This window comes from Simochromis diagramma, unplaced genomic scaffold (genome assembly GCF_900408965.1).
Source record: "Simochromis diagramma unplaced genomic scaffold, fSimDia1.1 OVJJ01000304.1, whole genome shotgun sequence".
In the NCBI taxonomy this organism is placed as follows: domain Eukaryota; kingdom Metazoa; phylum Chordata; class Actinopteri; order Cichliformes; family Cichlidae; genus Simochromis; species Simochromis diagramma.
This window is the reverse complement of record NW_024387030.1, coordinates 16,715,043-16,742,933: the sequence shown is the minus strand read 5'-3', so window position 1 is coordinate 16,742,933 and position 27,891 is coordinate 16,715,043. Positions and strand designations below refer to the sequence as shown.

At 40.1% G+C, this 27,891-nt stretch overlaps 2 protein-coding genes across 11 annotated transcripts in view; both read right to left on the bottom strand.

Annotated features, from left to right (window-relative positions):
* Window positions 1-123: 123 nt before the first annotated feature.
* sfxn5a (sideroflexin 5a) lies at window positions 124-22,321 on the bottom strand. Of its 5 annotated transcripts, none has more exons than XM_040042353.1 (15): window positions 21,068-21,332; window positions 18,410-18,478; window positions 17,289-17,366; window positions 15,726-16,551; window positions 15,487-15,550; window positions 13,735-13,789; window positions 13,202-13,227; window positions 13,009-13,062; window positions 12,478-12,534; window positions 12,292-12,357; window positions 10,893-10,983; window positions 7,178-7,293; window positions 6,865-6,950; window positions 2,928-3,045; window positions 124-1,059 (listed from the first exon to the last, which is right to left on the bottom strand). In XM_040042353.1, the coding sequence occupies exons 6-15, from the start codon at window positions 13,751-13,753 to the stop codon at window positions 982-984; spliced, it is 711 nt and encodes a 236-aa protein (XP_039898287.1). In that variant the 5' UTR covers window positions 13,754-13,789; window positions 15,487-15,550; window positions 15,726-16,551; window positions 17,289-17,366; window positions 18,410-18,478; window positions 21,068-21,332; the 3' UTR covers window positions 124-981. The 5 variants fall into 5 exon arrangements, with proteins under 5 accessions (XP_039898287.1, XP_039898288.1, XP_039898284.1 ...); XM_040042354.1 differs by having other exon boundaries at window positions 16,525-16,551; XM_040042350.1 differs by lacking the exons at window positions 15,487-15,550; window positions 21,068-21,332 and adding an exon at window positions 21,378-22,321 and having other exon boundaries at window positions 16,525-16,551.
* Window positions 22,322-22,489: 168 nt separating this feature from the next.
* rab11fip5a (RAB11 family interacting protein 5a (class I)) overlaps window positions 22,490-27,891 on the bottom strand; it is a 28,504-nt gene continuing 23,102 nt past the window's right edge. For all 6 annotated transcript variants that reach the window (XM_040042303.1, XM_040042304.1, XM_040042306.1 and 3 more), the window contains 2 exons: window positions 26,627-26,771; window positions 22,490-25,254 (listed from right to left, as the gene is read on the bottom strand). In XM_040042303.1, the coding sequence (XP_039898237.1) occupies window positions 24,997-25,254; window positions 26,627-26,771 (403 nt within the window). In that variant the 3' untranslated portion in view covers window positions 22,490-24,996. The remainder of the gene's footprint in view (window positions 25,255-26,626; window positions 26,772-27,891) is intronic.

The window sequence follows — 27,891 nt, the reverse complement described above, 5'->3', positions numbered from 1 at the left end:
CACAGCAAACCATCTTAATACTTTGAGAATGTTTAGATAAATCGAGCATGAATATGTACACAAAGAGAGAGAGCGAGAGAGAAGTCTCTGGTTATAAGACTAATAAAAGAAACAATTTGGAAATAAAATGTCACAATTGTGTATTTATTTATGCTTTTGCAATATTTGCTTAATTATAATGTTCTGGTTTTCACTCTGAACCAAAACTGCAACTTTTTCATTAGAAACTGAGTCACTCTTTCACTGGAGGAATTTAAAGCGGATAGTGGTCACAGGGAAGACTTGGCTCATTGAGATGCAAGGAAACTTAAACAAACACAATCAGGCTGTGTATATATTTGTTGTGCAGACACCAGAGAAACGCAATTCACAGCAGAGCTACTTTAAAAATACATAAATCAGTAGTTGCGAACGTGAGTCACAGCACCCCAAGAGAGCAAAAATAATCATTCAGATTCAAAAAGATTGATCTTGGCTGCTTTCTTATTTCCACTTTGATTGAAATACTTCCAGGTTATAGACATACATCGCCTTGGGTCACAGGAAGGTACTGACTCATATTGAAGGGTCAAAAACAAAACAAAAAAAGGCGGGAAGCATTTGTATCTTCATTTCATTCACAGTTTACACATTTATTTGTCCAGACATTTTAATTTGCCCATCTTTGATCTATGGTTAGCGGTCTGCTCGTTGTGGAAAAAGCCTCAAGGAACCAAGCAAGCTAACCTAATTAATCAGCCTAACTGGGCTGTTACCCTCAAAATGCACTTGTTTGGCTTTGTCTCCTCGTGTTGTGATACATATTTTCTTATCACTGTTGCTGCTGATTCTTCGTATCAGCTGTTGTTGTCCAAACGTGTGCTAAAGCCACTGCAGCAGCAGCCAAATTTGACACAATTAATTCCCTGGCAGCGTCGGGGCGGCTCGAGCCACGACGGGCTGCGCGTCCTTTCTTCACATTTCAGTTTTGGTAGCGATCACTCAAAGTCCTTTATTGTATGTCACAATCTTACAGTCGGTTGCCATGGCGATCTCTGGCTCCAGCTGATCTACACTGATCTGTGGGAAACCAAAGCAGGACAGAAAAGGTCAGTAGTGCAAATGGAAATATTTCGCACAAATCGTCAGATATAACAGCTTCGATGCAGTATGTGCTGCTGTACATGCAACCGTATATCACCGACACGAACCGCTGCATAGAGACTGGAAACTGACTGTAATTCTCAAAGGCTTTAAATGTTCTGTATTTACTGCTAATGTGCAAAAAGAGCCAATTTGCCAGATTAAAGTCTAATTTGAGGTTTGCATCACCTAATATTTGAACCAGAGACAGATGGCTGTTGGAGTTGGAGGCAGAATCCTAATCAGACATCTTGGTAGGTGTGAAATGGGGAAGTGGGACAAATTGAGTAGGCGGGGGGTCCAAGAGAGTGGGGCATTCATGTTGCTTTTTGGGGAGATCTTTTTTTTTTCCCTTTTTTTTTTCATCTGCTATCCTTGTGAAAGTGCAAAAAGGACTTGTGAGAAGAAAAAAAAAAAACAGGCCCCTCTGTGGAACTGGAGGCAGCTTTTCACAGGACTGTTGGCGGCACATATGTCTGAAGTTTTTTGCCATATGGCTGTCTGAGCTATTTCAAGTGGTAATTAAATCCTAAACATTTTAAAGCCAGAGCTGGTTGGCTTGTGTCAGCAAGTCATTTGGCAGAGAGGAGACAAAGAGAGAGGGAGATGGAGTGGAAAAACATAATTGTGCCATTGCCGTTTAATGAGTAGAATGATACATACTGAGGCAATAAGGCTAAAGTTAGATCTCAGCCCGCTAGTCTGGATGGCATCAGTGGCGGTGAATAAAGGCAATGGTGGCTCTGGGCAGATCATAACAGAGCAGGTTGAGTCTCAGAGGGCGGCGCCTCATTAGGACAGCGCTGGTGCACAGCTCAATGGGAAATACTGGAGAGGTCAGGAGACGCTGGTCACCGACATCATCATTCAACCTGAGGCTTTACATTTGCAGCTCTGTGTTTGCAATGAACAAAATCTCAGGACTGAGCATGAGCATCCGAGCATTAGGCAGGAGAACAAAAACTGTGCCACCGCAGAGACTCAAACATTCATAATTTAGACACATATGCTCGAACACACATCCAGCATATCTGCAATTTTAGAAGACCCAATATAAAGCCCTGCTTAAGTCTGTTCTGTTTTATTCAATGTTGAAAAATTACAGCGGGGGAAATGATTATTTGATCTCCTGATGAACTTGTAAGTATGCTCACTTCAAAATAAATGAACTGTCTTTTTTATGGTATTTTCATTTTAATGCAGAGAGAGAAAATCAAAGGAAGAAATATAAAATGACCATCAGTCAGTCTCGGTTTGGAGCTCCATGCAAGATCTTGGCTCATAGGATGAGGATGATCATGAGAACGGTGGTGGATCAGCACAAAACTACACCGGAGGAGGTTGTTAATGATCTGAAGGCAGTTGGGACCACGGTCACCAAGAACACCATTGATAACACAGTTCCAAAAATCTTTGGAGGAAGAGAAATGCAGAGTATGACCCAAAGAACATCATCCCCACAGTCAAGGTGGAAACATTATGCTTTGGGGCTATTTTTCTGCGTAGTTTACAAGACGGCTTCCTCAGTACCATGATATCTTGCCTGAGAACCTCCTTCTCTCGGCCAGAACACTAAAATTAAATTGGGTCATGGATGGATCTTCCATCAGACCTCAAAACATACCCCCAAGGCAACAAGCAAGTGACTCTGGTTGATAGTTCGTCTCTCTCAATTAAAATAAAACGACCATAAAGATTAGCCTGTTCACTTCTTTGTGAGCAAACTTACAAATTTAGCAGGGGATCAAATAATTATGTCTCCAACTGCATGCTCCTTAAGAGAAAAAGAATTGGGCATGAAGTACCTGCGACATCTGTGGAAACAAACTGATGGCAAGCGGCAGAGCCAGGCTGAAGGCAGCGAGACACACGAGACTGTGGACAGGCAGGACGAGCCTCTTTTGTCTCTGCAGGAGAGGGAGCCTGACGGGAAACAGAGAAGAAGAAACAAGTCAGTTGTCAGCCATACACCCAGACCATGGGCAAAAGCAACAGGTTCTCACACACAACACAGTGCAACATAGCCTGGGCTGCATATATAGTCAACAAACACACATATGCTATGAGTGTTTAGGGACCAACCAGCTACACATTTTAAAATAAAGGTGAATAAAAGCTGGATCATCTTGTTATATTTATAATCTTCTGTTGAAAACTTTAGGTTCTGGCCAGGGTCCCAGCAAAATGTGCTTAAGAAAGGAACATGACAAACACCCAAGACATTGACGGAGTCTCCAGCCCTGTTCAGGTGCCAGTCAGCACAAGACCCATGCAGCACTAGGCAGGCTACTTTTCCACACCATTCATCACCGAAGTTAATTCAGTGCAGTTAAGCTAAATAAACCCCGGCAAGAAAGTCATTTGTCAGGACCTGATAAACCTCACGTGGATCAGCAGGTGAGCAGATCAAAACATTTTGATTTCACACACACTGTCAGCTGTCCACTCCGTCGTTACACATGTTTAGCTTAAACAAGCCTTTAATCACCATTTATGCAGTTAAAACTGAACCGCATGATCCTTTGCTAACATTTTGCAAAAGGTTTCAAAAATGTATTCCCATGAGCTAAAGAAAACAAATGCATGTTAATTTTTTTTAAGGGCATTTAATAAATCAAACGAATGAAATATGTTTCTCCTCTCTCTCCTCGCTAACCCTCCACTAGGATAATCCCCCTCTACATTGAGCGGGACAGCGAAGCTCAGCAGGAGCTTGAGAAAGAGCCGCTCTGTCTCTCCACCGCTAGCGACGCCTCTCCCCCTAACGAGGAGAGCTACTGCCTAATGAGAGAGCTCATTAACACATATGGCTGCCATGGTTTAATTAGGCTCCGTGCACACACACGCACGCGCATACACACACATGTGCAGATACACACACGTGGAAAACTGCATTTTTAACAAAAAAAAGTCAACGGGAGAAAAGTTGCAAGGTATGTGAGACGTGACAGGAACTTGGATTTGGGCTCATGTGCAAAATTTAAAAACCCTTTTTGCTCAGGTAAAAAACCTGAAACCAACCAAAATCAGTGATATTTAATGTAATACTGCATTCACGGGATCTGACTACAACCTGGCTAGTGGCCATATTTTGGTCAAGGTCTTACCCAGGTTGAACTGTTTACATGGACCTGTGTCTCCCTGTTACCATGATCAAACTGGCTGTTAGACTGTCCCCTGCTGACCTGTGGCGAAACACAGCACTAGATGATGATGGAGGAAATAAAAATAAAAAAGCAGCATCAGAATCAAATTTAATATTGTTAGTCGTTCTACTTATAACCAAGTGCATTACTGTGAAATGAAACAGCAAATAAAAGCATCAGAAATTAACACATAATCAACTACAACTGTTTCCCCCCCTTTAATGGGGACTAACAGAAACAATTTCTAAATTACTAAATCTAGGATATCATATTTATATTGTTTATTTTTATTATACAAGTGTCCTAGAGTTTGCCCAAAATGTGCCCAAATGTGTTCCCATTTATTAAAAATGAATTCCTGAAAGCCAAACGGTTCATTTTTATTCACTCGTTCGCTTCTGCCGAGCCATCATTTGATTTATTTTGACATGTTGGCCAGTTAGAGCAGAAAGAAGCGTGCAAACATGTGTCAAGAGGGGTTGTGTAATACAGACTTTTCACAAATGTTACAAAAAAAGGAAAAAATAATGGTGAGCATGTCTATTTTTAGCAATATCTTTGGTGTCATATTTCAATATGAAAGAGCCTTAACATGGCCAGTTTTGACCATTGTGTTTATCTAAACAGTCTCGCTACTGCTACTGCAGGAAATATACTATCATTTATATTATTAAATTGTTATAAATAACACCTGACTTAGAATTTAAATGCTGAAACAGTAAACCTGACTCTGAATCAGGTAACCTGGGTATCTTACACCAAATGGAAATTCCCATTGCAGATTAATGTAGTCTGGGACTTAAATAAATAAACAGATGAAAGTCCAGAATTCACTGCACCCCCTCACAGCTACTGAAGCACATGAAGGCCAGAACCTGCAGTCACTCCCCGTGTATCTGTTCTCAGCAGTGTAATCCATCACTGAGGGGCCGCCCGGGGACGTGTCTCCATCCCCTTGTTCTCGCTCCATTGAGAGCCAGTGAAGGCGAGCTGATGTGGAGGACGGCTGAGCAGCGCTGCAGCCAACCCTCGGAGATCTACGCTCACCCCACCGCTGCTTTCTCTCTCGCTGACGGTTCAGTCATTCAGCTGCCAGGAATCCCAAACACACCTGGGCAGTCGGCCCCACCGACTGAGCCCGCCCACTCTGAGAGGTCTAGACAAGTGCTGTCAAGGATCTGCAGAGACGGCTGCATTCCTCGCTGCACCACAGGCACAGTCGCGCCATCGATCAACGGGCATCTGCATAAACACCCTTTGTCATTAAGGCACCGTTACCGTCATCGCACACAACGCTGAACCAGTAGAGCTGATGTGCGGTATCGAATCAGTATTAAACAACAGCCAAGTAGATAACGAGAGAATCACAAATATTCTTTTCTTGAACAAAAATTGGACGGCTTTATAATTAATTTGTGGTAATTTAATTAGAAGACAGCTGGATCCTTGAATTATTCTAACTCATGAAACTTTCACCTCCTTCATTACCGCCATAACAGCATAATCAGCCTCTTTAAAAAATAGTTTATGGAGTTTGATAAAGACAGTGGTTCTCTCCATTAAGACTTAATTAAATGAGTTATTTTCCTGCTGCAAACACTGGCTGTTTAGTCTTCTTTTCCTAAAAAAAACTATTCATATCAAAATGAAATGCATATTAAGGAATGCATTTAAAGTGCAGAGCACAACCTCACTACTCGTACACACAACAGAGGTCAACATCAGCAGTTCCAACAGACACAATCTACAATTAATAGCATAAAAAGCCAGAGGAGTCAACTTTCCATTGAAAGTCAAGATTATATTTTCATTTGAAAGACATTGCAGGGAATTCTTTATTTGATCAGGAACAGTGTGGTTCTTCTACTGTTATCCTGTTTTTGTGGATATAAAAGCGATGGATCTCAACAGCACACTTTAAGACAGACGATAAGGAATCAGAAAATCCAAACATCTAAACGGCATCAACATCTTTCTGCCTTCAGTCGTCCGATACATTCACAGGATAGCTTTATTAGGTGCACCAATCGGTGCTAGTATCGGGTTGGTTCCCGTTTTGCCTTCAGAATGGTCTTAATTCTTCATGGCAGAGATTCAACAAGACGCTGGAAACATTCCAGACATATTGACATGACAGCATCACACAGGTGCTGCAGATTAGGCAGCTGCATGTCCGAAATGCAAATATCCCATTCATATTCAAGAAGCCAGTCTCAGATGATTTGAGCTTTGGGTTATCCTCCTGGATCCTGGGAACGGGAAGGTCATCAACAATACTGCTGTGTAGGCTGTGGCTTTTAAACAAGTCTGCCAAGAAAACACCCCAAATACCATTACACCACCACCAGCCTGAAACATTTATATAAGGCAGGTGGGATCCTACCATTCGAAAGCTGTAGCAGGAATTGATTGGCACTGAAATGGCAGCAGATCAGCTGTTTCTGAAATACTCGGAGTGGCCTCTGCATCATCAAGAATCACTTCTCTTAACAATTCTGATGCTGGATTTGAACTTCTGCAGGGTGTCTTGTGTTAAACAGCAGCTGAACAGGTGGAAACACACAATGGCTAAACTAAGTGGAGAAGTGTTTCTTACTTTTCCAGTGCAGACATGATCAGGGGAGGAAGCACCAGGATTGGCATGGGCATGACTACTCTGGTCAGGGCCGTCTCCAAGAGAGCCTGCATAAGAAAACATAAACCAGGAATATTAAAAAATACAAATAAATTTGCTTTGAATCTGGGAAACAATGCAATCATTTAAGTGTTTAAATGCACGAATACTGACGTGTGAAAGCAAAACACTAAAACTTTAAATTGTTTGCCATTTAAAAGCATTATAGTGCATATGTTGCTAAACAGCAAAACCAATAACATGATCCATTTAATTTTCAGAGCTGAGGACATACATGCCTGGCAGCTACTTTTGATGTTCCCACCACGTCGCCGTTGTTGTCGAGCACGCTGATGCCCTCTGACAGCTCAGAGTGTCTCATGAGCACCACGTTGCAGACATTTGCACTCGCTGTGAAGACAAAAGAAAGTTTTTTAAGATCAAAGGGAAACGTGCCACTGCCACTAGGAATGTAACATACAGTCATATTTGGAATGAGGAAATCGTGATGTTATGGACAGAGATAGAAAAGGTTTTTTTTTAAAAAGCACCGTTTTGACAGCCTTAAAAGTAATCAGTCTACTAACTGATAAACAGGTTTTCTATGAAGACGCCCACTGGAAAAGGGAGGTTTGATTTCCTTTTATAAGTCCTATAAGGATGAAGGACTAAACTTTGTTTGTTCTGAACTGCATGGATGGATTCAGAAGTTGCACATATTCTTTTTCAAGATGTAAACGCCACATCAGTGTCCTGTGATTATTAAATATTTGCTCAAAAATAATGAAGCTTCTTGGCTCTAAGGATGGTAATATCAGTCAATGGGTCATATGGCTGGTCCACCACTTTGATGAAATTCAGAGTGACTAACCTCTGGCGCTGACTTTTCCTCTTGGATTTCTACGAGCGTGACCTTTTGTTTTCTTGTGAAATATATTTAAAAATCTGGACTGACATTAAATTTACTACAGACCCTGATGCGCTACAATAACTTTGATGAGCCTTTAACTTTTTATCATGAAGTGAAAAATCATCATTTGTCCAAAATGTTGTAATGTAAGAATCAGCATAAAACTAACTATAGAACTGGCAGCAAGGCAGTAAAACTGCAAGGACACTCAGCTGCCAGCAAGAAATAATAATACTTTAACACACAGATTGATTAAAAAAAAGAAACTTGCAATACCCGTACATTATGTTTCTTTCAAATTATATCATAAGGCTCGAGTCATCACTTATTTGTTTCTTTTTTGCTAGAAAAGTAGGAAATAACTGCAGTGTGTACATGCAAACATGTGCAAATATACACAGAAATACAGTATATTAGGCAAAAACAGAGTTTGTACAATTCTAATGACATTTAAAAGTAAGTATTTGGTGTGACATCATTTATTCTCCAACACAGGCTGAACTCTCTTAGGCACTCTCCCCACTGACTGTAGCCCCAAAGCTTGGCAGAGCCTCCGCCGTGCTTCACAGATGGCTACAGACACTCACTGTTGTACTTTTCTCTCAATCTCCTCCGTCCACACTGACAATGACTTGAATCAGACTTAAAAATTGCTTTCATCACTCCATAAGACCTGTTGCCACCAACTTTCAGTCCAGTTCTTGTTCAGTTTGGCATACTTCAGCCTGTTCTCCTTGTTTACGTTCCATAAGAACAATGACAGCCACCCTTCTTTCACTGACACATGGATCAGCTGACGCGTTGGCTGTATCACTCAGGTCCTGTGTGAACCCTTTGCTGGATTTTTTCCTATTTCTTAAGGATATCATTTTCAGATACTGTTAATCAGCTGTAGACATTTTTTAGGCCTGTCACAGTTTCCTCAAATCTTTTGAAGTCACACTGCACGCCATGCTGCAATAGGCCAAGCTGTTGACTCTCTGGTAATCACCTATTACTCAAGACCGCGTTTAAAAGGTATAAAGAAATGAAGCGTGGCTCAAGACTTGCACAAGACTATTCTTTCAAATGAAATAACCTATTAACTACATTAACTCAAGGATTGGCACTAGACCTATAACACAGATAAATAATTTCTGTTTGCATATTTACATTAAATATCTACAACTGCATGTTATTTGCACATTTTTGGTTACACAATAATGTTAGATGAGCAGCCTATCATTGATCTACAGTCCATTTTAACACATCAGGATATGCAATTAGGTCAGAAAACACCACAGCTTAAGAAATCGCTTTTGCCCTTGTTCCCTCCTGTAAGGAAAATCATCTCTTGTAAAAGAAGCTAACAGGCTGAACTGACATTGTTATGAAAACTCCAAACTGCCAATTACCACCGCTGAGTGTCCCTGTGGAAGACACTGAACTCCTGTTTACTCTTCTCACTCCTCAAATGAAGAACATTATTGCCATGTCATTGTGTCAGCGTTCAGAAAACTGAAGCCGTGCCTCTGCGAGACTCTGACACACACAACAGTCAGATCACAGAGAACAGAATCACGAAGGCTGGCAGGTTGACAAACAGCGGCGGTGCTTCCCTCTGATTATTCACGAAAACTAAAATGAACACAAATGTATGTTAATATAGATTAACCTTTCTTCTTGACTCTAATAGGAATAAGACAAACTCATTTTAGAGAGTTTAGTGGTGCTGCCCCGAGCCTTTTTAATTTAAGACAACAGCGTTCAGAGTTATCTCTACTAAAGGCCGCAGGGCTGCCAGGTCGCTTTGTGAGGGGAATTCAATTGACTGAGCAAATAACTCTTTTTACCTATAAGGGATTTTTTTACCCAGACCAGTTAATAACAAAAAGGGACAGACAGGGTTTTGGCGAGGAACAAACAGGAACAAACACTACAGTTAAATAGAAACTCTTAAACACATAAATAAAAGCATCAAAGTAATTACTAAATTAAATTGATAAAATGCAAAATCTGCACAGCTTAATGTTGAAATATCTGCCTGTCATTTGTAATTATTTAAAATAATTACATTTGTGTACATTTTAATCATCATCTCATAACTGGTGGTACCCTCACAGAAATACATCCAAGAATTTTTTTTGTACATAATTACTTTCTAAATATCACAAATAATGACAAATAAGACAACAAATAATTAACCCCCTAAATTTCTGCCAGCGTGGCTTTCCCTCCAGTTAAGGTCTTCATAATCTAATTGAATGACAGGCCGCCGCTTGATTAGGTTATTACAAATAAATCTAGCCTTAAGTAAGCAAACAAAATCAAATGGGCGAAAATTCAAACGGCCCTTTGCTTTCGTTCGCTTCAATTAGCCATTTTAATTACCTCTTATATTGGCCTAGCAAAACAACAACAGGAACAACAATGAACAAACAGAAATCAGGTAAATGAGGCCTTGACATAGACGCCACTTTAAGGGTAATTATCCAATTTGTTTGCGGCAGCAGAGTTCTAACAAGCAGCCAATTACCAGGCAAAGGCTGCGCTGTAGAAACCTGTTGATTTAATTAGAAGAACCGCCATGGTAAGGAAAGGGGGGGGCAAGCAAACAATTTAATTATGAGCCAGCAGCCCGGGGCATTCTGGGACACGGGTCTATACCCCTGGGTGTGATTGTGTTTGCGGGAGAGTGGCATGAAAATCAGCTTTGTGGCTGCACACACAAAGCCGGCTGTCAACGCGACGGTAAGCCTGCAGAGAGGAGAGCGGGCGGAGGGGAGCGGCGTGAGACAAAAATCGCTCTATTTAGCTTTCATACAGGGAATTATTGTGATCAGAAAACAGCTTAAATAAAAAGGTATAATATATCAAGAGCAAGGAAAAGAAAACAATCAGCTTGTGTGTGCACTTTTTTAAATATACCTTTTAATAGCAATTATTGCAGAGCTGTTAGCCAAAGGCGTTTCATTTGTTTCTATAAAACCCCCAATTGTTTTATTACTATTACTAAAAAATATCTAAGCTATGACATTTACTTTAAATGTCCATCCTAGGCTTAACCCTTCTCTGTCCCACGAGAAGCTCACCTGACTTTTTACATTTTTATTTAACTTACCCACTGCTGGGAAGGGGATGAACCTCTGCACCAAAAGCCTGGTGGTTGGGCTGAAGCGGCTCGCTCTCTGGATTAAAACGTTTAACCCAACCTGAAGATAAACCAGACACAGATGATATGATCAGACACTGTGTGTGTGAAAAGCCAGCACAGAAAATTTGGAATTCAGAGCTCTTTCTTTCAAAGGGGATGAGCAGAGCACGAGAACAGCCACCACCAGGCTTAAACATACAAGCATCAGAAAAAGGATCACTGGGAGAAAGTGGACTAAAATTATGGGCAATGTGTTTAAACATTTGATGAACGTAACTTTGCAGTGTTTTAACATTTCAGATTGGTGCATTCAAAAGGCTATATTCGCTCAAATAACACACCACCACGCCACTTCATCCTCCAGCTCCCTCTAGCCCTGCGGGGGGTCGTCACCAGAGCGGACGTTTAATTGGAGCGTGCCTGCCCCCCTCCAGGGATGTCGTACCAAACTCCAGACACCCCGCAATTTCTTTCTGTGCTTGCTGCCATTGTCAAGCCTGAGGGCATCAGCCGGATGAACACCCAGCAGGACCAGTAATTGGCTTGGTTGGAGCTCCTTGTCCACACTAAGGGTTGTGTCAGGCAGGTGTGTGAACGGGTATTACGCCCCTATGACATTTTATTCTGTGGTGACATAGAGGTAAGAAGAGAGGTCTAAGTGATTGGGATATTATGAAGTCTGCTTTTTTTAATAGTTATGTTGATATCCACCTTATTTGAAATTTTGCCATTTTGGATATTTGGTGTTTAATTCAAGAAGTAATGCGGTGAAAGACCACATGCTGAAACTGCACAGAAGCCCAGATTACCAATATTTTCTTCTGGTTATCAAGGTGGTTACAGGAACCCTTCGTTTAGTGTATGTAACAGACAAATTAATAAATAATCTGCAAAAAAAAAAAAAAAGAGGCTGATTGGACATTTTTTTTCCCATCTGTAGGTAATGAAGGGATTACAAAGACCTGCTTCTATACATTGTTCCTAGTTTCAGTGAATTATCAGTTAACCTGATGGATCCTTAGATGTCGAATGAGACTAATACTACTATTTGGTGATTTTCAAAGTCCTTTATAATGGCCGATATAATCAGAGATTTTTTTCAGACACAGCACATACACAGATCCCGCAAATAGTTGTTAATGAGTCTTTAGTCCACAACAAATCATGGATTTCTCATTTACATTACTTGGATCAGCTGGTTGTTGGGTTTGTGGTGTTCCAAACATTTGTTGCCAGCAGGGAAGTTGCACTGTTTTGGTAGAAAAACTATGCAACATCAACACTCATGCCAAAGTTGAAGGCTTTACTTTTTTGGTTTTTCCTTTATCAGTCAACACAAGTCAACACAAGATTTGCTGGGACTTACAGCAATGGACACTGCACTGGTAACCGCCCCAAGGTATCCCTGCAGGAACTTGGAAGCTGGAGCTGGCTAAAGTGGCAGAAAACAAGAGGAGACAACATTATAAAAGCACTTTAGCTGAGCAACAGAAAAAGGCATTTGTAATGTGTGTAGTAATGGGCCAGCTGGGATGCCATGCAGGTACAGTACCTTGGAGGCATTGCGGTTGCTGTAGTTAACACAGGCATTGTGACTTTGGTTCAACCACTGCCATACAAAGGAGAGGAAAGTGAAAAGTATAGCAAGATGTAATAAACTGCGATAATAATAAGTTTCATTCAAGGTGATTCTCCTGTGCATTTAAAATCAGCTAAAAGAAGCATCTAAACCTACAGGCTCAGCCACTGGCTCTATCAAGCATACGAGCAGAATCAGTGACAGAAGAGACTCCGTTATTTAAACAGTGGCAGCCTCTGTGTCACACCACCCGGATTTCTTATAATTAATTCTTAATTTATTCTATTCATTATTGTTTCTGCTTTTTTAAAGCATTTTCCATCAATCAAGCTTTACAACTGATCATTCTTAGTTTTATCAAAACAAAATCACATCATAGTCAACACTTGCTCATTCGTTGTTTTTCTTGAGGCACTACCTACAGCATAGGTGCCATGTTTACAAAGTGAAGTAATTTAGAAAACCAAACTTGTACTACGCCAGAGATGAATTTCGAAGAAATACCTGCCAGAAGACGGTAGATGCAAGTGTTTGATTAGGGAGAAGGAGGCCAACAACCTGCAAAGAAAGAAAGAAAGAAAGAAAGAAAGAAAGGAAAATTTCATAAAGGAAAATCAATAAATTATTATTATTTGTAGCATTGGTATTGTATGAGTGTGTGCTTTGGAAAAACAGAGTTTATGAAAACCATTCTTACCACTGGTGTGCCAAACGGGATAAAACCTGGTAAAAGATGATCAGTATTACCACTCTTACAATTTCGCCTCTACCCTTTTTCTCAGATTTACTATAAATCTATTCTTTTGTGCAGAAATGTCCAAGCCCTTCAAAAAACACTGTTCTCTTCTTTCTAACTTTGGATCACGAGGCCAGTTCCTATTGGTCTGACATTCATGTGGTATGTTGGTCCTAACATGTTAATTGCTTCTGTCCTTTCCTTCTTTTCTTTGTTCTCACTTCCACTACGGTCATCCTACAAAAAAGGGTGCTTTCAAACTGAACCAAAGTGCTAGCATTTGCTTCTTCACAAACCCCAAGTAGATCTCTGTCAGCACAGCAGTGAGGTTTTAATCAGCGCCCAGCTGAGCGTGACCTTTTCCAGGCCTGAGACAACCTGAAGAGCCCTGTTGAGCCATGACAGTCTCTAAGGTGAAGACGCCTCCATATTGGACCACTTAAAAGCCCCGAGATTCCCCTCCACTCCAAAGTTTCCGCTCTTAGATACGCTACCTGACATCCGAAAAGGCATGAGGATCTTCTCCCCTGTGTCGGGGTGGATGATGGCCTGTAATAAGTGCATAATGATAACAATCAGACAGTAATGAGCACCGAATGATTTGGGTTAAGTCAGTTCATATGACTTATAAAGAGAGTACTGCTGTGAAAATAACTAAAAGAAAGTTACTGCTCAGGGTATTTAATATTAACTTGAATATATAAAAACCACTGAGAAAATGGTTTCAAATCAATAGATTAACCAGTTATTGCTAATCTACTTATTTATTTACATCACTCATTTAATCATATTTCAGGAACAATGCATTGCACTTGGGGAGCTTTTGAAAAATAACCTTACTTCTTTGACAAATATAACAGTTTGACATGTTTGCAGTAATTCAACAAAATTCAACAAAAGTTGTTATCTTCACAAGTAAAAGAAAAATAGTGACTGAGTTGTCAGATACAGTATAACGCTTTAAAGCAAGCCAAAAGTATTCACCACAGAAAAAGCTCCCTTTAAGAAGCTAAACATGCTAATGCTAATGTAAAATACTTGGAATAACAATATGCTGATGCATAAAAGTACGAAACACCAGTGTCATTACCAATTGTGGGGTGCCGTAGAAACCCAACCCTAACATTTAACACAATATGTACAACAAATCTAATTTCTGTTATGGTTTGGGTAGCGAGAGCTATCGTTTTTAGCATGTTAGCATGCTATCATCTTCTAATTTATATTAAAACACAAAGTAAAGTTGAACCAGGCAGTTTTCATGGACAGTTAAGGGATGTCTAGTGAATGAAATTTATCCTGCAGACTGCCTGCACACACTGTCAGCTGAATGTACGAACTGGTTGCAACCACATCCAATGGCTTAATTGACTCCCCCGAAACAGGGAGCAAATTTTAACAGCAGTCTTTTCAGCTAGACTAAGGTACGAGGCATTTTCAAGGTTTACCTTCTCATCTACCACACAAGAAAGCATTTGATCAGTTTCAGATTCATTCTACAACATTACAACAACTTAACCAGACCGTCAAAGTGATAAAGAACCACAGGAAGGACCGGCAACATTAGGTAAGGCCACCATAGAGCCATGATTCCAGTGTCACTGAGTGAATCTTGGATAACATAAAGAGACAGAAGCAGCCAAAATGAATTATGGCAGGTATTTCTAGACAAATAGGAGACTAACTTTAGAAAGCCCATTTACTTTTAAATGATTTTAGAAGGATTGTGGGATGTTTTTTGTCAATTCTACACAAATATTCAAGCAATTACACCAGACATTATCCCGTCAGTTTGCTATTCCCACTGTTACAAAGTAGATAAGACAGATGATGTGTCTTTCCCCCACTGCCTTAACACTGATCAAATCTGCAGATTGGAAAAGAACGAAAGCGATTACACTGCTTCCTCAGGCTCATGGAGCCAAGCTTCGACTTGTAAAAGACCACATACGTACATGTGATAGATATACCACTATCATGGCTGAATATAGATTTTCCTCTTAGTCTTGAATGAACTTGGGATGCAGTAAGAAAAATCTGGAGACTAGTTTAAACTATAATGATCTAACAAACTACACAAAGAGTTCTAGGTCTTTAACACTCAGAAAGAGTATAAACCTTAGAAGCACATAAATAAGGCAAGCACCATGCTGAAGGATAGGTCGGTTTTGGGGATTTTTGGCAGTTGACAACCCTGAAACCCTGCAAGTGCACCAACTGTTTCATGTTCTCATACAAAAACAAACCTGGACGTAAGCCAGCCTTCAGTGTTCATATGGAGCCCAGTTTGAGCCGGATTTGGTTTCATTCCTGCAGAGTGTGAAATTGTTTATGTAGACTGAACTGCATATCCTACACATGAAATGGAAGCAATAGCAACCATAATGATAAAAGAAGAGTTACTTACTTAAGATTTGCCTGAACAGCCCTTTATACACACATTAAACCTGACCCAAAGACAAGTTTATGTCGACAAGATACATACTTTAACGTAAAGTCCACTGCATCCCATCCGTGGTTTTGAAAATTAGTTCTAAAGATGAGAGGATACTTTTGGTTCATCTGTATTTAGAGTGTTTGATTAGATCCTTAAATACACATTTTAGTGTCGAGTTCAATATGAGCAAAAACTGAGATGTGACAGCTTTTAATTTTTAATTTTCCAATGAAAATGCACATTTTAAATGAATAAGGTGGACGTGGGAAGTCATAAGATTTAAACAGCATCTAAATGAAAAAAATGCCAAATAAAGTACAAAACTAATTTCACAGTGCTGACATTGCACTTAAAAATACAGTCATTAAATAATTCATCAATTCATTACATTAATTAAGTTTTATTTAGGTGAGGCATAAATATCAAACATATAAATCTCTGGCAGTGTTGGACGTTGGCAGTTTGTAAATAGATATTAAAACTTTAAATAATTTTTTCCCCACTTTAACCGGCTGCACCTGTAGTTCAACGACTGTCAGCCGTCTTGCAGAGCTGGCACTTCCAGCTAATTAACACTGGAGGTAAAACCGCTCGCCTGCTTCAGTGTCTAATTTTAATGTAGTTACTTCAACATGGAAGCCTTTTTTAATGTTGTTTTTGTACACTCTTTGGTATATTTGCGGTATAAGCACGTAACACCAGTCAAACCTTACCTGCTTCGAATGACGTTACTTTTGATTGGAGTGTTTCACTTAGATCGGACCCAATAATGACATTATATAGAGATGGATCGTATTTCATCTGCTTCTCTTAATAGACAAAGTAAGCAAAAACAGAGAAATCTTACCTGCTTTATTTTCTGGGCTTGCCAAAGCTGTAAAATAAAATAAATAAGAAAAAGTAGAAAGTCTTTCAATGCTTCTGCGTTTAAGGGGGATAGTTTGTCTGTCTACAATATAGTTTACAAATTTAATATGTAAAAGAAAATTAAATAAAAAATTACATTAAAAAAATGATGAAATTTCAATTATTATATTTTGCAATTATTAACAGGACTGTACGGTTAATAATATTGTTGAAATTAAATGAATTAAAATGACTAAATTTGGTTTATTTTTACAATTAAAATTGTTTGTAGTACATCAGCTATTGCAAAAGCAGTAGACTTGAAAAGAACAGATATTTCAAATTTAAATATTTCATCTGAACGTTTAAACAATTAAAAATATTGATTGTAAATACCTCCTTAGATAAAATAGAAGGTTAAGTATATTCATAGAGTCTGCTTCGCAGAGAAATTACTGTACAACTAATAACGAATAAGTTGCTTCAACGGTGTAAATAAAAACTAATTATTAAAATGTTGCAACAATATAAACCTCGTTCATACCATAAATATTTCCCTGGCACAAACATTAAAGCAGCTATTTTTGATTTAGCATTCAAAGGCCGGTTAGTGCCTGCAGTGCACAGACAATCCACTCAAGGGCAGGAGACACATGTCAGACTGCACAGAAGAGGCTTTTCAGAAAGGTTTGCAGCGTTTCAGATGCTGAATTCTCACAAACTGATGTTGATGTGAGTTTTCAACTCAAGCTGACGCATATTTACCTGAGCATCCGTCACTCCCAGAGGCAGAGTTCCTTGCTTGAAATGGTCAAGCAGCTCGACGCACTCCCGCAGCCGTTTCTGATGTGACGGAACATGAGAGTCAATAAAATGTGAAACCAAGTCTGGCCACTCTCGCCTCTATGTCAGCTTAGATGTGTATTTGCCCTCCTGCTATAGGCCTCAATGTGTGATAATTATGTTTTACTAAAACCTCCGTGCTGATTTTCATGTGACAAATGAGTTCCCTAAAAGGTAATGAGGAGCTTACTGTGGTGTGATCATTGTGTAATATGGAGGAAAATACAAGGTCATGAGGACCAATTTGTTCTAATGAGCTCGCCATCTGTGTGTGTATGTGTGTTCACGTTTCTGTAATTGTGCGTGTCAGTGTTAGCCGTGCACTTTTTTTTTTTTTTTTACTGTATGCACAGGAGGTCATGTGTGCGTGCGACCGAAGGCAAATCAGGGCTGTCCCTGTTCCACTGTCTGCATTAGGGGCAAGTTGAGGCGATGCCTGGCCCAGCAAGGTGTCATGTGTATCAGTGTGGGTGTGGGTGAGTGTCTAAGCATATGCACTTTCCACCCCTCCCAGCAGCCCCATATGTCCACACCTCATCACATCCCGGGAGGTACTGCAGCTATTAGTGTCACCAAAGAACCCACTAACAGCTTCATTACCCAGAGCACTAGAGCTGTGATGGCTCCATGAGCAAAATTACCACAACACAACCAAGAACTGTGGAAATGTTGCAATGAGCAGAGCAGCCTAACATTTACAGAGAATATCCTGTAACCTAAAGGTGGCACATTTGCTGGTAGTAGCTGAGAATCCTTCATTTTAAGTATACCTTTGAGGTTTTCTTCCTTTGCTTCAACACCTCCTTCAGTAAATTTTGGCTAATGTTGAATCCCACAAGATTATTGTGCTGCCGTTTTAGCCCAGCTAGGAAACCACTGCGGTTATATAAAACCTGACTTCTCTAAAGATCACCATCACAGATCATCTGATGGAGTTTAATGTCATTTGTATGCAGATATTGTGATACTGTGGCTAACTTGGTAAATAAGCAGCCCCGATAGGACGCATGTGATCCATGTAACAAATCCAAAGGTTTGTTTACCTCTGTCACAAAGAGCGTGCTGGGGTCAATCACGTCCAAGAAGTGCCTGAACCGGCCAAAAAACGTGTCCTGAGAGACAAACGAAATGCACATTCATTCATATACAAAGCAATTGTTAGCAATATTGTTTTTTTTATTTAAAGACCAAACATTAAACTGCAGATGCAACTTTAAATATATAATCAGTGGAAAAATCCTGATCTGGAATGTATAAGTTCAAAAAGTCCAACTTTCCACCCAGTCTGCATATAAATTGTTGATCAATTTTACGCAGCCAAATCATGATTATGAATCAAGAGCCATGGAGATTCCAGCTGTCGCCCAGTAAACAGCAATATTACCGCTCGCCAGCTGTTTAAACACGCCAGGTGGAGCCTCCTCATTAATGCCAGAGACAAACTGTTTCCTATCTGCATCTTTTGCACACCCGAAACTACTCACACCGTTTTGCAATTAATTCTAATAATGACTGTGCCAGAAATACCTTTCGAGAATTTATTCATAACCGAGCATAAGGAATAATTTAGGGGAATCAGCAACGCGCCACGCAGCCTCGAAAGCCTCCTATCCCTCCCTAACTGGAGTTTAATTACACTAACTGCTAATTTGGATGAAAATCTGGTATCTGACTCACTGCTGTGCCTCGTGACTTCCTGAACATATGGATGGTTTGTACAAACATGGCACAGGGGAAAAGTTGTTAAATCTGGTACATTCAATTACTCACCAGTGCCACTCCAGTTTGACCAGTTTGAGTCGATACTCGAGTGGAACAGACTTGTCTCAGCTTTACTGGAAGGGTAACAGGGGCTTAATCTTATCATTATGTTGTATCAGATCCTAATTTATGAAGACGCAGCCTTTTGAGTTGGTTTCCACATTTCAGCTTCGTCTGAAATTCCACTTTCAATGGAGTAAACTTAACAGTTTTTATAAAAGAAAATTCAAAAAAATATCTCCATATAATAATTTCACAGGATCAAAATAGGGAATGCTGGAAATTCAATTTTTCCACAGTTCATGCCATACCGTTATACCAGAGTACAGATGGAGACTTATAACACCTAGCCATTACAGAAGGCTAAACCTCCCCAACTTAGACCAATAGAGTTGGAGTTAAATGCAAATCACCTCAGTGATGGTTAAAAAACTATGAAAGCACAGAAATTAGAGCTACCAAAACAAATAACCATCCTCTGGAACAAGAGATTAGGCTTTGGTCTTTTTCAGGACATTGTCGTAAACCCTACAGAAAATTCCCAGCAAACCAGTACTAAAATACTCAGACCAGCTCACCTGGCACTCAAATCACCGTTCGTCCTCATTCAGAAAATTAGTTTATGAGCAGAGAACATGCCTACATGGCAAAATGCATGTGGGCTAATCACATATTTGTGTTGACCAGCAGTTGGACAGGTGTACCTAATAAAGAGGCTGGTGAGTGTATACATCTTATGTCTTATGTTCTTCTTTTTCATTTTTACTGACTCAATATATTTGTGTACAAAAATACCATAAATTGCTGTAAATGTATATTTATAGCAGACTAAAAAGTGTATTACACAAAAAATCTGCATTTTCTGTTAAGACTTTGCTGATTCACCTGGGCGATGGTTTTTGTTACATGTGGCTTGTGGTGCTGAACCGCTATACCCCATATAGAGAGCCGTTTATGACATGTCTCATTTATCTAAATGAGGCATATAAAAAAATCAGACACCAAAAGAAGGTCGTACAGTTCAAACTGATAAAGTAATAAACATTTCTCTGAAAGAGCCTCGAAGGTGCAGGCTTGTGTGTATTCGCTTTTGAGGGCACTAGGGTTGAAATATAAAAGGCTAACATAAGATGGAATAAAAGCATATCTCATGGGATACCTGTATGATAACAGCTGACCTGCATATTTTCTGTTAGCACATACAGTGAGGGTCAAAAAGCATTTGAACAACAACACAGTATTTTGCAGTTTTAGCTCTGTGTGCCTCCACAGTGGATTTAAAATCAAGCAATCAAGGAACTATTTAACAATTACAGATATTTTTCAGGAGCTAAAAGCTTGTTGGATCAACATAATTTGAAATAAAATGACTGTTTTTAATACTTGGATGAAAATCCTTTGCAGTCAGTGACTTTCTGAAGTCTAGAATCATTGAAAAATATTCAGTGTCTCTGACTCGCTGCTTTCGATGATTTTCTGCACTGTAAATCGCTTTCTGATCAGTTTTGCAGCATTTGTGCTGAATCGGAGCACAGAGTATATCCCTGTATACTTCACATTTCATCCTGCTACTTTTATCAGCAGTCATGTCATCAGTAAACACTAGTGACCCGGTTCCTCTGGCAAGCATACATGACCGTGCCATAACATTGCCTCCACCCTGACTGACAGATAATGAGGCATGTTTATCTCCTTCTCCATACTTTCCCCTCCCTGCACACTGTAGTACAAATTCATCTTGGTTTCACCTGTACAATGATTGACACCAACCACTGAACAGTTATTTTTTAAACCCCTTGAATAGAAGCTGGAAGCCTTGACCTTAATCACATCTTGATTTTAAGTCAAGAGGTGGTGTGCAGAGGCTAAACTACAAAAAGCTGCGTCGCTGTCCAAACACTTATGGACCAGCTGTATATTACAGATTTTTACAAGTTTACCTTTGCTCTTGTGATGCGTTCAATGCCCAACTTCACCTAAAGCCTTTGGGATACAGCTTTAAAAGTCACAAGGCTTCACCTAAAGTTATGGTATGACTTTCATTTCAAAAGCGCAATAAGATATGATATGGTATAATGGTCCTGATATGGGTTTAAGAATCCGCCTGCGGGACAGCGCATCTAACCACACACACGCATAGACACGCTGACACGGTGAGTGGGTGTGGTCTGTTTGCCACGCAAATTATGTCCAAAAAATATATTTTGTTACAAGTGTATCTGTTTATGATCAGATAAAAACTGCAAGTACCTGGTCGAAACGAGACTTGCCATACTGGAAGGGCGGATATTCAGACATGCTGCTTCAAATCACCGCCAGCCCTCTTCTTCTCTGAGATTATTAAATGTTTATTTCTTTCTCACCCTCCAACTAACTTTTACAGCTGTGGGACTGCCGTCAAACAGTCAGCTGGCCAGGTTGCACTGTTGGAAATGTAGTTTTTCCGGTCTGCTTCGCTCTGACAGGACGTGGCTTTAACCCCTTTACAGGATAACTACATTTCCCAGAAGAGCTTGCATTGTTTTCGCCTTTTTTTAAAACGGGAGGTTAATGTTGAAAGACCTGCACTGGGTTTGGAGTACAACGGTTAAAAAGAGAAATGCTCTTGGTGAGTACGAGGTTGCTTGAGCTTATAGAGGATAACATACCCCCTAGTGGTGGTTCTGAGGAGCAAACAGTAGCAGCTTGTATTATACAAATGTGCAACAGGGTAACCCAGCAGGAGTTGGGTTTGGTTTGTAAATGTGAGTTCAAAGTATATGATGTCATGACACACGTGGTTTTTAGAAATTATGCATGCTTAAAATTGCTGGTGACTATGCAGTATTCAGAAGAATATCAGTCCTGGAGGTGTGTGAGAGCATGTACAAAGGATAATAAAACTGCAGGAAAAGATTCAAATAGGATATAAAAAATGTTATTGTTAATAGTGAAGAACACTAATGACTTCAGTGTTCTGGTGTAAAGGCTACGAGAGGTATTGTGAAATCTCCAATAAGATTTCAGCTCCATCTTTTCAGTGTTTTAAGAAGGTGGAACTAATAAAGGCATGACAAATGGGTGAAATCATGTGTATAATATGAGCCCAGTCACTGTCGGTGAAAGGTTCCCAAAAGACAGCGTTCAACATGACATAGCAAGATCACTTGTTTTAATATATCACATTTTATTCAGTTACTACTTTGAAGAATATGCTCAAACTAGTTAAAGAACTACCTGAATGTCAGGAACATCTATAACTCTGCTGTTTTAGCAGCTTGGAATTGGATGCAAAATTGTAAGAAAAAACCCAGAGTGAAAGATTCTGAGTGTTTTTTTAAACAATCAGTGGAAATATGGAAAGAAATAATTACCAGAAAACATACGGTGAGCAAGAAACACAAAATATTCTTTATTAAATATACAAAATTTGTGAAACAGAATTGCATCACGGATTGTAAACTTTCCAATCTTACATACTACCTCAAGCACATTCCACCAGCTACACAGTTGAGGAGAAAAATACAATCAGTTTAAACTGAAATGCAAAAAAACCAAAAAACAAAACAAAACCTCTGTAAAATGGAAGACGTGAAAGAGGATGTGCCGAGTCACACGTAATGTGCAGTCTCTACAGTCATCTACGCAACTCGATTTTGCAATCGCACAGCAGGACTGAGACGACGGGATAGGTCCGGATGCTTGTGTATGCTCGTGTATGCTTTGAGCTCACTGGCTAGTTATCTGTCGTGACGTTAAAAGTAGGCCGAGTGCTTAAATCACGGAGCGATTAGAAAGTGCAGTACGGTGTAAAGAAGATCTAACTATACCGATACCAGACAGACAGGTACAGCTTTATTCTGACAGTTAAGTAGTGCAAGAACATCCACAAATGCTGTTAAAAGTGGCATCATATCAGAATACTTTATGGTGTATCACTCTGCTCCATAGATTAAGTTTCAAGGCTTCTTTTTAAATAAATATGTACACACTATATTTTTGGCATTTCACAGGAAATCACTGTTTCTACTCATTTTCTATTGTTATGCATACATTGTACTTTTGTGCAGCAGTGACCTAAACAATATCAAAACAAAGCATTAGAAAAAACAGAGAGAACAGAAAAATATCAGTGAACAGATGGCTTTTCTTTCTCAAAACCTGCCTCGGGCCCCGACAAGTTCAAACGAAGTGCTCGATTCTCAATGAACACCAAAAAACAAAAATAAGGCAGCATTTGGCATTTCAATACGGCATATATGCTGTAGAACGCGGTATATATCCCTTTGTAACACCTGAAAGCTGTAGCGATATGTGTGCTTGAGCAGAAGCATATGTGACACCCAAGACACTGAGGGAGGGAAGTCAAGTACCAGCATGTCGCAGGCATCTTCTTCTTAACGTGGTGTCGAGAACGCACACGTGGGAAGGCAGAAGCATGAGATCAAGTAGCTGGGATGGCTGATCCTGATACTGACTGGATACTGAGTGATACTGTCTTCACCTGATAACACCGTGACCCATGCTAGAATCAGTTAGCTTATGTGGCTGAGCATAACATGCCCAAAGAACAGAAAGAAGAAAAGAGGAAAAAAAGAGGACGGAACAAGCAAATAAATGGGTGAAAGAAAAAGAAGAAAACACCATTCACTTGCTGGCTAAGAACACTTTTGAACATTCAAAGGCTACAATCAGTTCCAAGTAATGTCCACGTGACAAAGGCTGAAATCTGCTCATTTGGTTTGTAGTTTCAAAAACGAGTCAGAGCACTCGGTACTTATCAGGGAACATTAGTAGAGTCTTAATCCAAAACCAAACACGCACACGCACAGACACACACTCTGGAAATAGTGGCACGACTCAAACGTTGCAGAAAGCCATACCAAAAGAAACATATCAGTGGTTTTGCACATTTTTATCATGAATTTGCCTTTTTAGTTCACTTTGCATGATTTCTATTTGAAGATTTCTTCCTTCCTTCCAGATAGCCAGACTTTTGAGATCATTTCAATCAGGTCTCAACTTGCAGAGACTTGAAACTTTCCCTCTGTTGGAGGAAATGTTATGGTGCCTTTGTTATTTGTTAGCGGTGTTTCCATTGCGTACTGCAGCGGCTGCTGTTGGCGCTTCATTCTGACTCTATACACAGGGCCCAAAAAAGCCAAATCCAACATAAACTTTCACAAGTTTTACACATGAACTCCAGACAATGCAGGAGAAACTGGGTTAGGGGATTGCCCAGTGAACTGCTCAACACACAATAGGAGATACTTGATTTTCATGCCAAAAATAGCTGAAACAATGTCTGCCTTGAAAGAGGGGAATCAATCTACCACTTGACTGCATGCTGAAAAAAGGCCAACAACTGATGGACTAAATATGCAAAACCACCAGTATGTCTCTTCAGGTTGCTCTGCTCAAGCTACAAAGCTGCAACACTCACGAGGAAGTGTTGGTGTCGTTTCATCTCGAGTGAGGATATAGTCGGATAAACGTCATGTGGACTGAAACCCTACGATTTTCTCTCTTTTGTGATTAAGGTGATAGAAGTGACAGGTGAGGTGAGAAGGAAAATTAATTGTTTTACAATCAAGATCCCAAAATTGAAGCATCTGGGTTTTTTAAACCCACCATCTGGCTTTGTGAACCTGAAAACAACCTGAGGACGCGCTACATTCATAAAACCACTCAGACCAAACCCTTCACCGAGGACGGGTTTCAGTACAGTAAAGCATGCCAGCTGGAAAACGTCGCCTCGACATCTCTCAGTGCCTAAATATTTGTATCAAAAAAGACAGCATAGCAGTGAAAAGACTAAAGAGCTGTTGTGGAGGTTAGAGTGAACAGATGCAACGTGAACTGCAAACCCTCTACCCCCCGCCTGAATTCGTCACTTGAATTTGGAGCGCACTTGCAGGAGGGTGGGCTTCTGCTCCATGATGCGCACCAGCAGTGTGTCAATGTAGTCCTCCAAATCTTTGACCTGCGGCTTCAGTTTCTTCAGCTCCGTCTCCCGCTTGGCCAGCAAAAGTTTCTGACGTTCATACTCCGCCTTCTGCCTCTCCAGCTCCGCCTCGCGTTGCACCAGCAGGTTGACCAGTTCGCTGTGGGTCAGGTGGTAGTATGACCCGGCTCCTTCTGTCAGTGACTTAAGACAAAAAGGAAAAAAAAGGACAAGAAAGAAATATTAATTTAACAGGTACAGCCTTGTGTCTTTTCATTGCACTCATTACAGAATGAGATTCAGGAGTTACATAGCTACCTTGTAGAAAGGAAGTCAAGCTTCCTGGAGATTTCAAAACAAGTTTCTCAAGGTTCAACTACAGGCCCTGCTTTTTCTCCCCTATTTTTATAAAGAATATTACGAAGGACATGCCTGTTCCTGAACTGCACCTTTATACAGATGATATAATACCCTACTCAGTTAGCTCTTCTCTAAGTCAGGCCATTTAGGAGATCCAGACTGCTTTTGAACTGCTGCAGCCATCATTGCCTGGTTTGAAGTTGCTTCTTAATACTAAGGAAACAAAACCTATGCTGTTCACTCCCAGATCTCGACAGTGGCTAGGACTATACTGCCTCACAGCAAGAAGGTCCTGCGTTTGAATCCACTTATTGGTTGGGGCACTTCCGTGTTCAGGTTCTCCTTGAGGTTTTTCTCTGAGTGCTAGGGCTTCCTCCCACACTCCAAAGACATCCTGGTTATTCTAAGCTGCCTGTAAATGGGAGCATGAATGCCTTTTTTTCTGTCTGTTAGCCCTTTTCATAGACACTCCACCCCTACCCCCGTCTCCCAACCTTAAACTGGATTAGTGGGAAAAAAAAATAGATGGACAGACTAATGAAATATCCCAGATCTCAAATAATCTCGGTATTCCTACGCTAGGAGAAGACTTAGTGTAAAAAGGGTAATCCTACAAATACACATGTGTCTTGCTGGATGATAGACTTTTCTTTAACATCATATTGTGTACACACTGGTTTTTCTATTATCAGAATAGGGCCTTTTTTAAATTTAGCACTCAGGAAATCACTCGGACATAATATGTTTTTAAAGGTTTTCATTATGATTCTATTATTTGTTCTAGACTTCGTGTATCACAGTTATTTGTATTTCATATCAAATTCATTGTCCAGTACACATTCCCATGTATTTTATGGTCTAGACAACGTCACTGGTATAACTATATTAACAAATCCGTACTGGATAAGCACCCCCCCTTTTTATCTCTTTATTTACTTAACATTACAAAAAGCTACTATGATCTTCACTACTTTAAATATCTCCTCATTAGGGCACTGAGTTTTTTGTTGGTATGTGTTTTTAAGGTAGTAGGACCTGGTTCTCTTATTTTGCACTGTGTTCATGGATGAAGCTGAATGCGTTTGTCTCGCTGGGAGAGCTCAGAACTCTTATAAAATCTTCTGTTACTACAAAGTACAATTCTTATAACGTAAGCTATTTTATTTTATGTTAGTAGTTTATTTCAATTTTTTTCGATTTTTGTCAAACACTGTACCTTCTTCCTTTCGCCCTCCTGCTCCGTCAGCTGGCTGCTCCTTCCGTGGTGGATGGTGGACTTTAGTTTCTCCAGGCCTGTGGCCAGCACTGACCGCTTCTCCTCAGCCTGCATGGCAGTGGGCAGGGGCTTCACTGGGTGGGGGCTGGATGTGACAAGACATACACACAGTCACACCACCACACTTGATACAACACCGCACTCTGACTCTTATATTTTATATGAAGTTTTTTTTCAGTTGAGGTTAGGTGAAAAACCCGGTTGTCATACTGGAGTTCCACAACTCTTGGATATATTTAACTTAAAAAAAGCCAACTATGCTTCAACAATATACATCAGGACTATTTCTGCATGTGAAATGATGATCGCAGCTACATTAATAATAACCCAGGATTCTACAATATAAGTGTAATACTGGATTCTAGCACTTCAGCCCCAAACATCTTCGTAATAAACTAATGTAAGAAACCCAATCAGTCCGTAGCTTAAAAAAAAGGACTCACATCAGCCACATGGTGGCCGTGAGGAGCTATAGGCTGACAATAGTGCATTTTACTAGGGCCACAAGTGACCCTTTATTGACCCTTTCTGAAAATCACCAAAACCTTACTGTAACGAACAGAGACAAGAAAACCGTCTTGCTGCTTTGTTACACTGATTTGCATGAAGGGCAACAAACAGCCAAAAACTAGCCCTCTATTTGAGTCAGCTTAAAGGATCTTCTGAAACTCTACAGTTGACCTACATTCATAGGAAATCTGAGTCGACTTGCTGAACTTTCATACTATCAATCAGCAACAAATCTTTCTTTATTCCAGGTATTGCAGGTTAAGCTGTTATTTGAACGCAACAGATTGGCCTGTGGACCTCCAGGGTGACATCAGGTGCTTAAGGACTCCTTGCTTTAAGTGATTAAGACCAGAGGAGGTTAGACAGGTGTAAGATGTCTTATTAAAAGAAGTAATGATGAAAATTGAAAAGACCTTAAAAACCGAGAGACTTAATTGCATGCACTGGTGCAATCAATCATGTAGAATTGTATTAAATATGTTATTACCCGGAGGTGGAAAGGAAATGCTACCAGTGACAAAACAACACCTTTTGTGTCTTGCAAAAAAAAGCCTGTTTTTTGCTTGAGATTTTGGCAAATGAGGATGGCTGTGTGAGAACTCTAGCTGGCCCTGTGGGGAAAGGGGGGGTATGTGAGTGTTTGTGTGTGTTGTGCGTGTGAGTGTGTGTATTCGAAAGGGAGTTGGAGGTGTGTG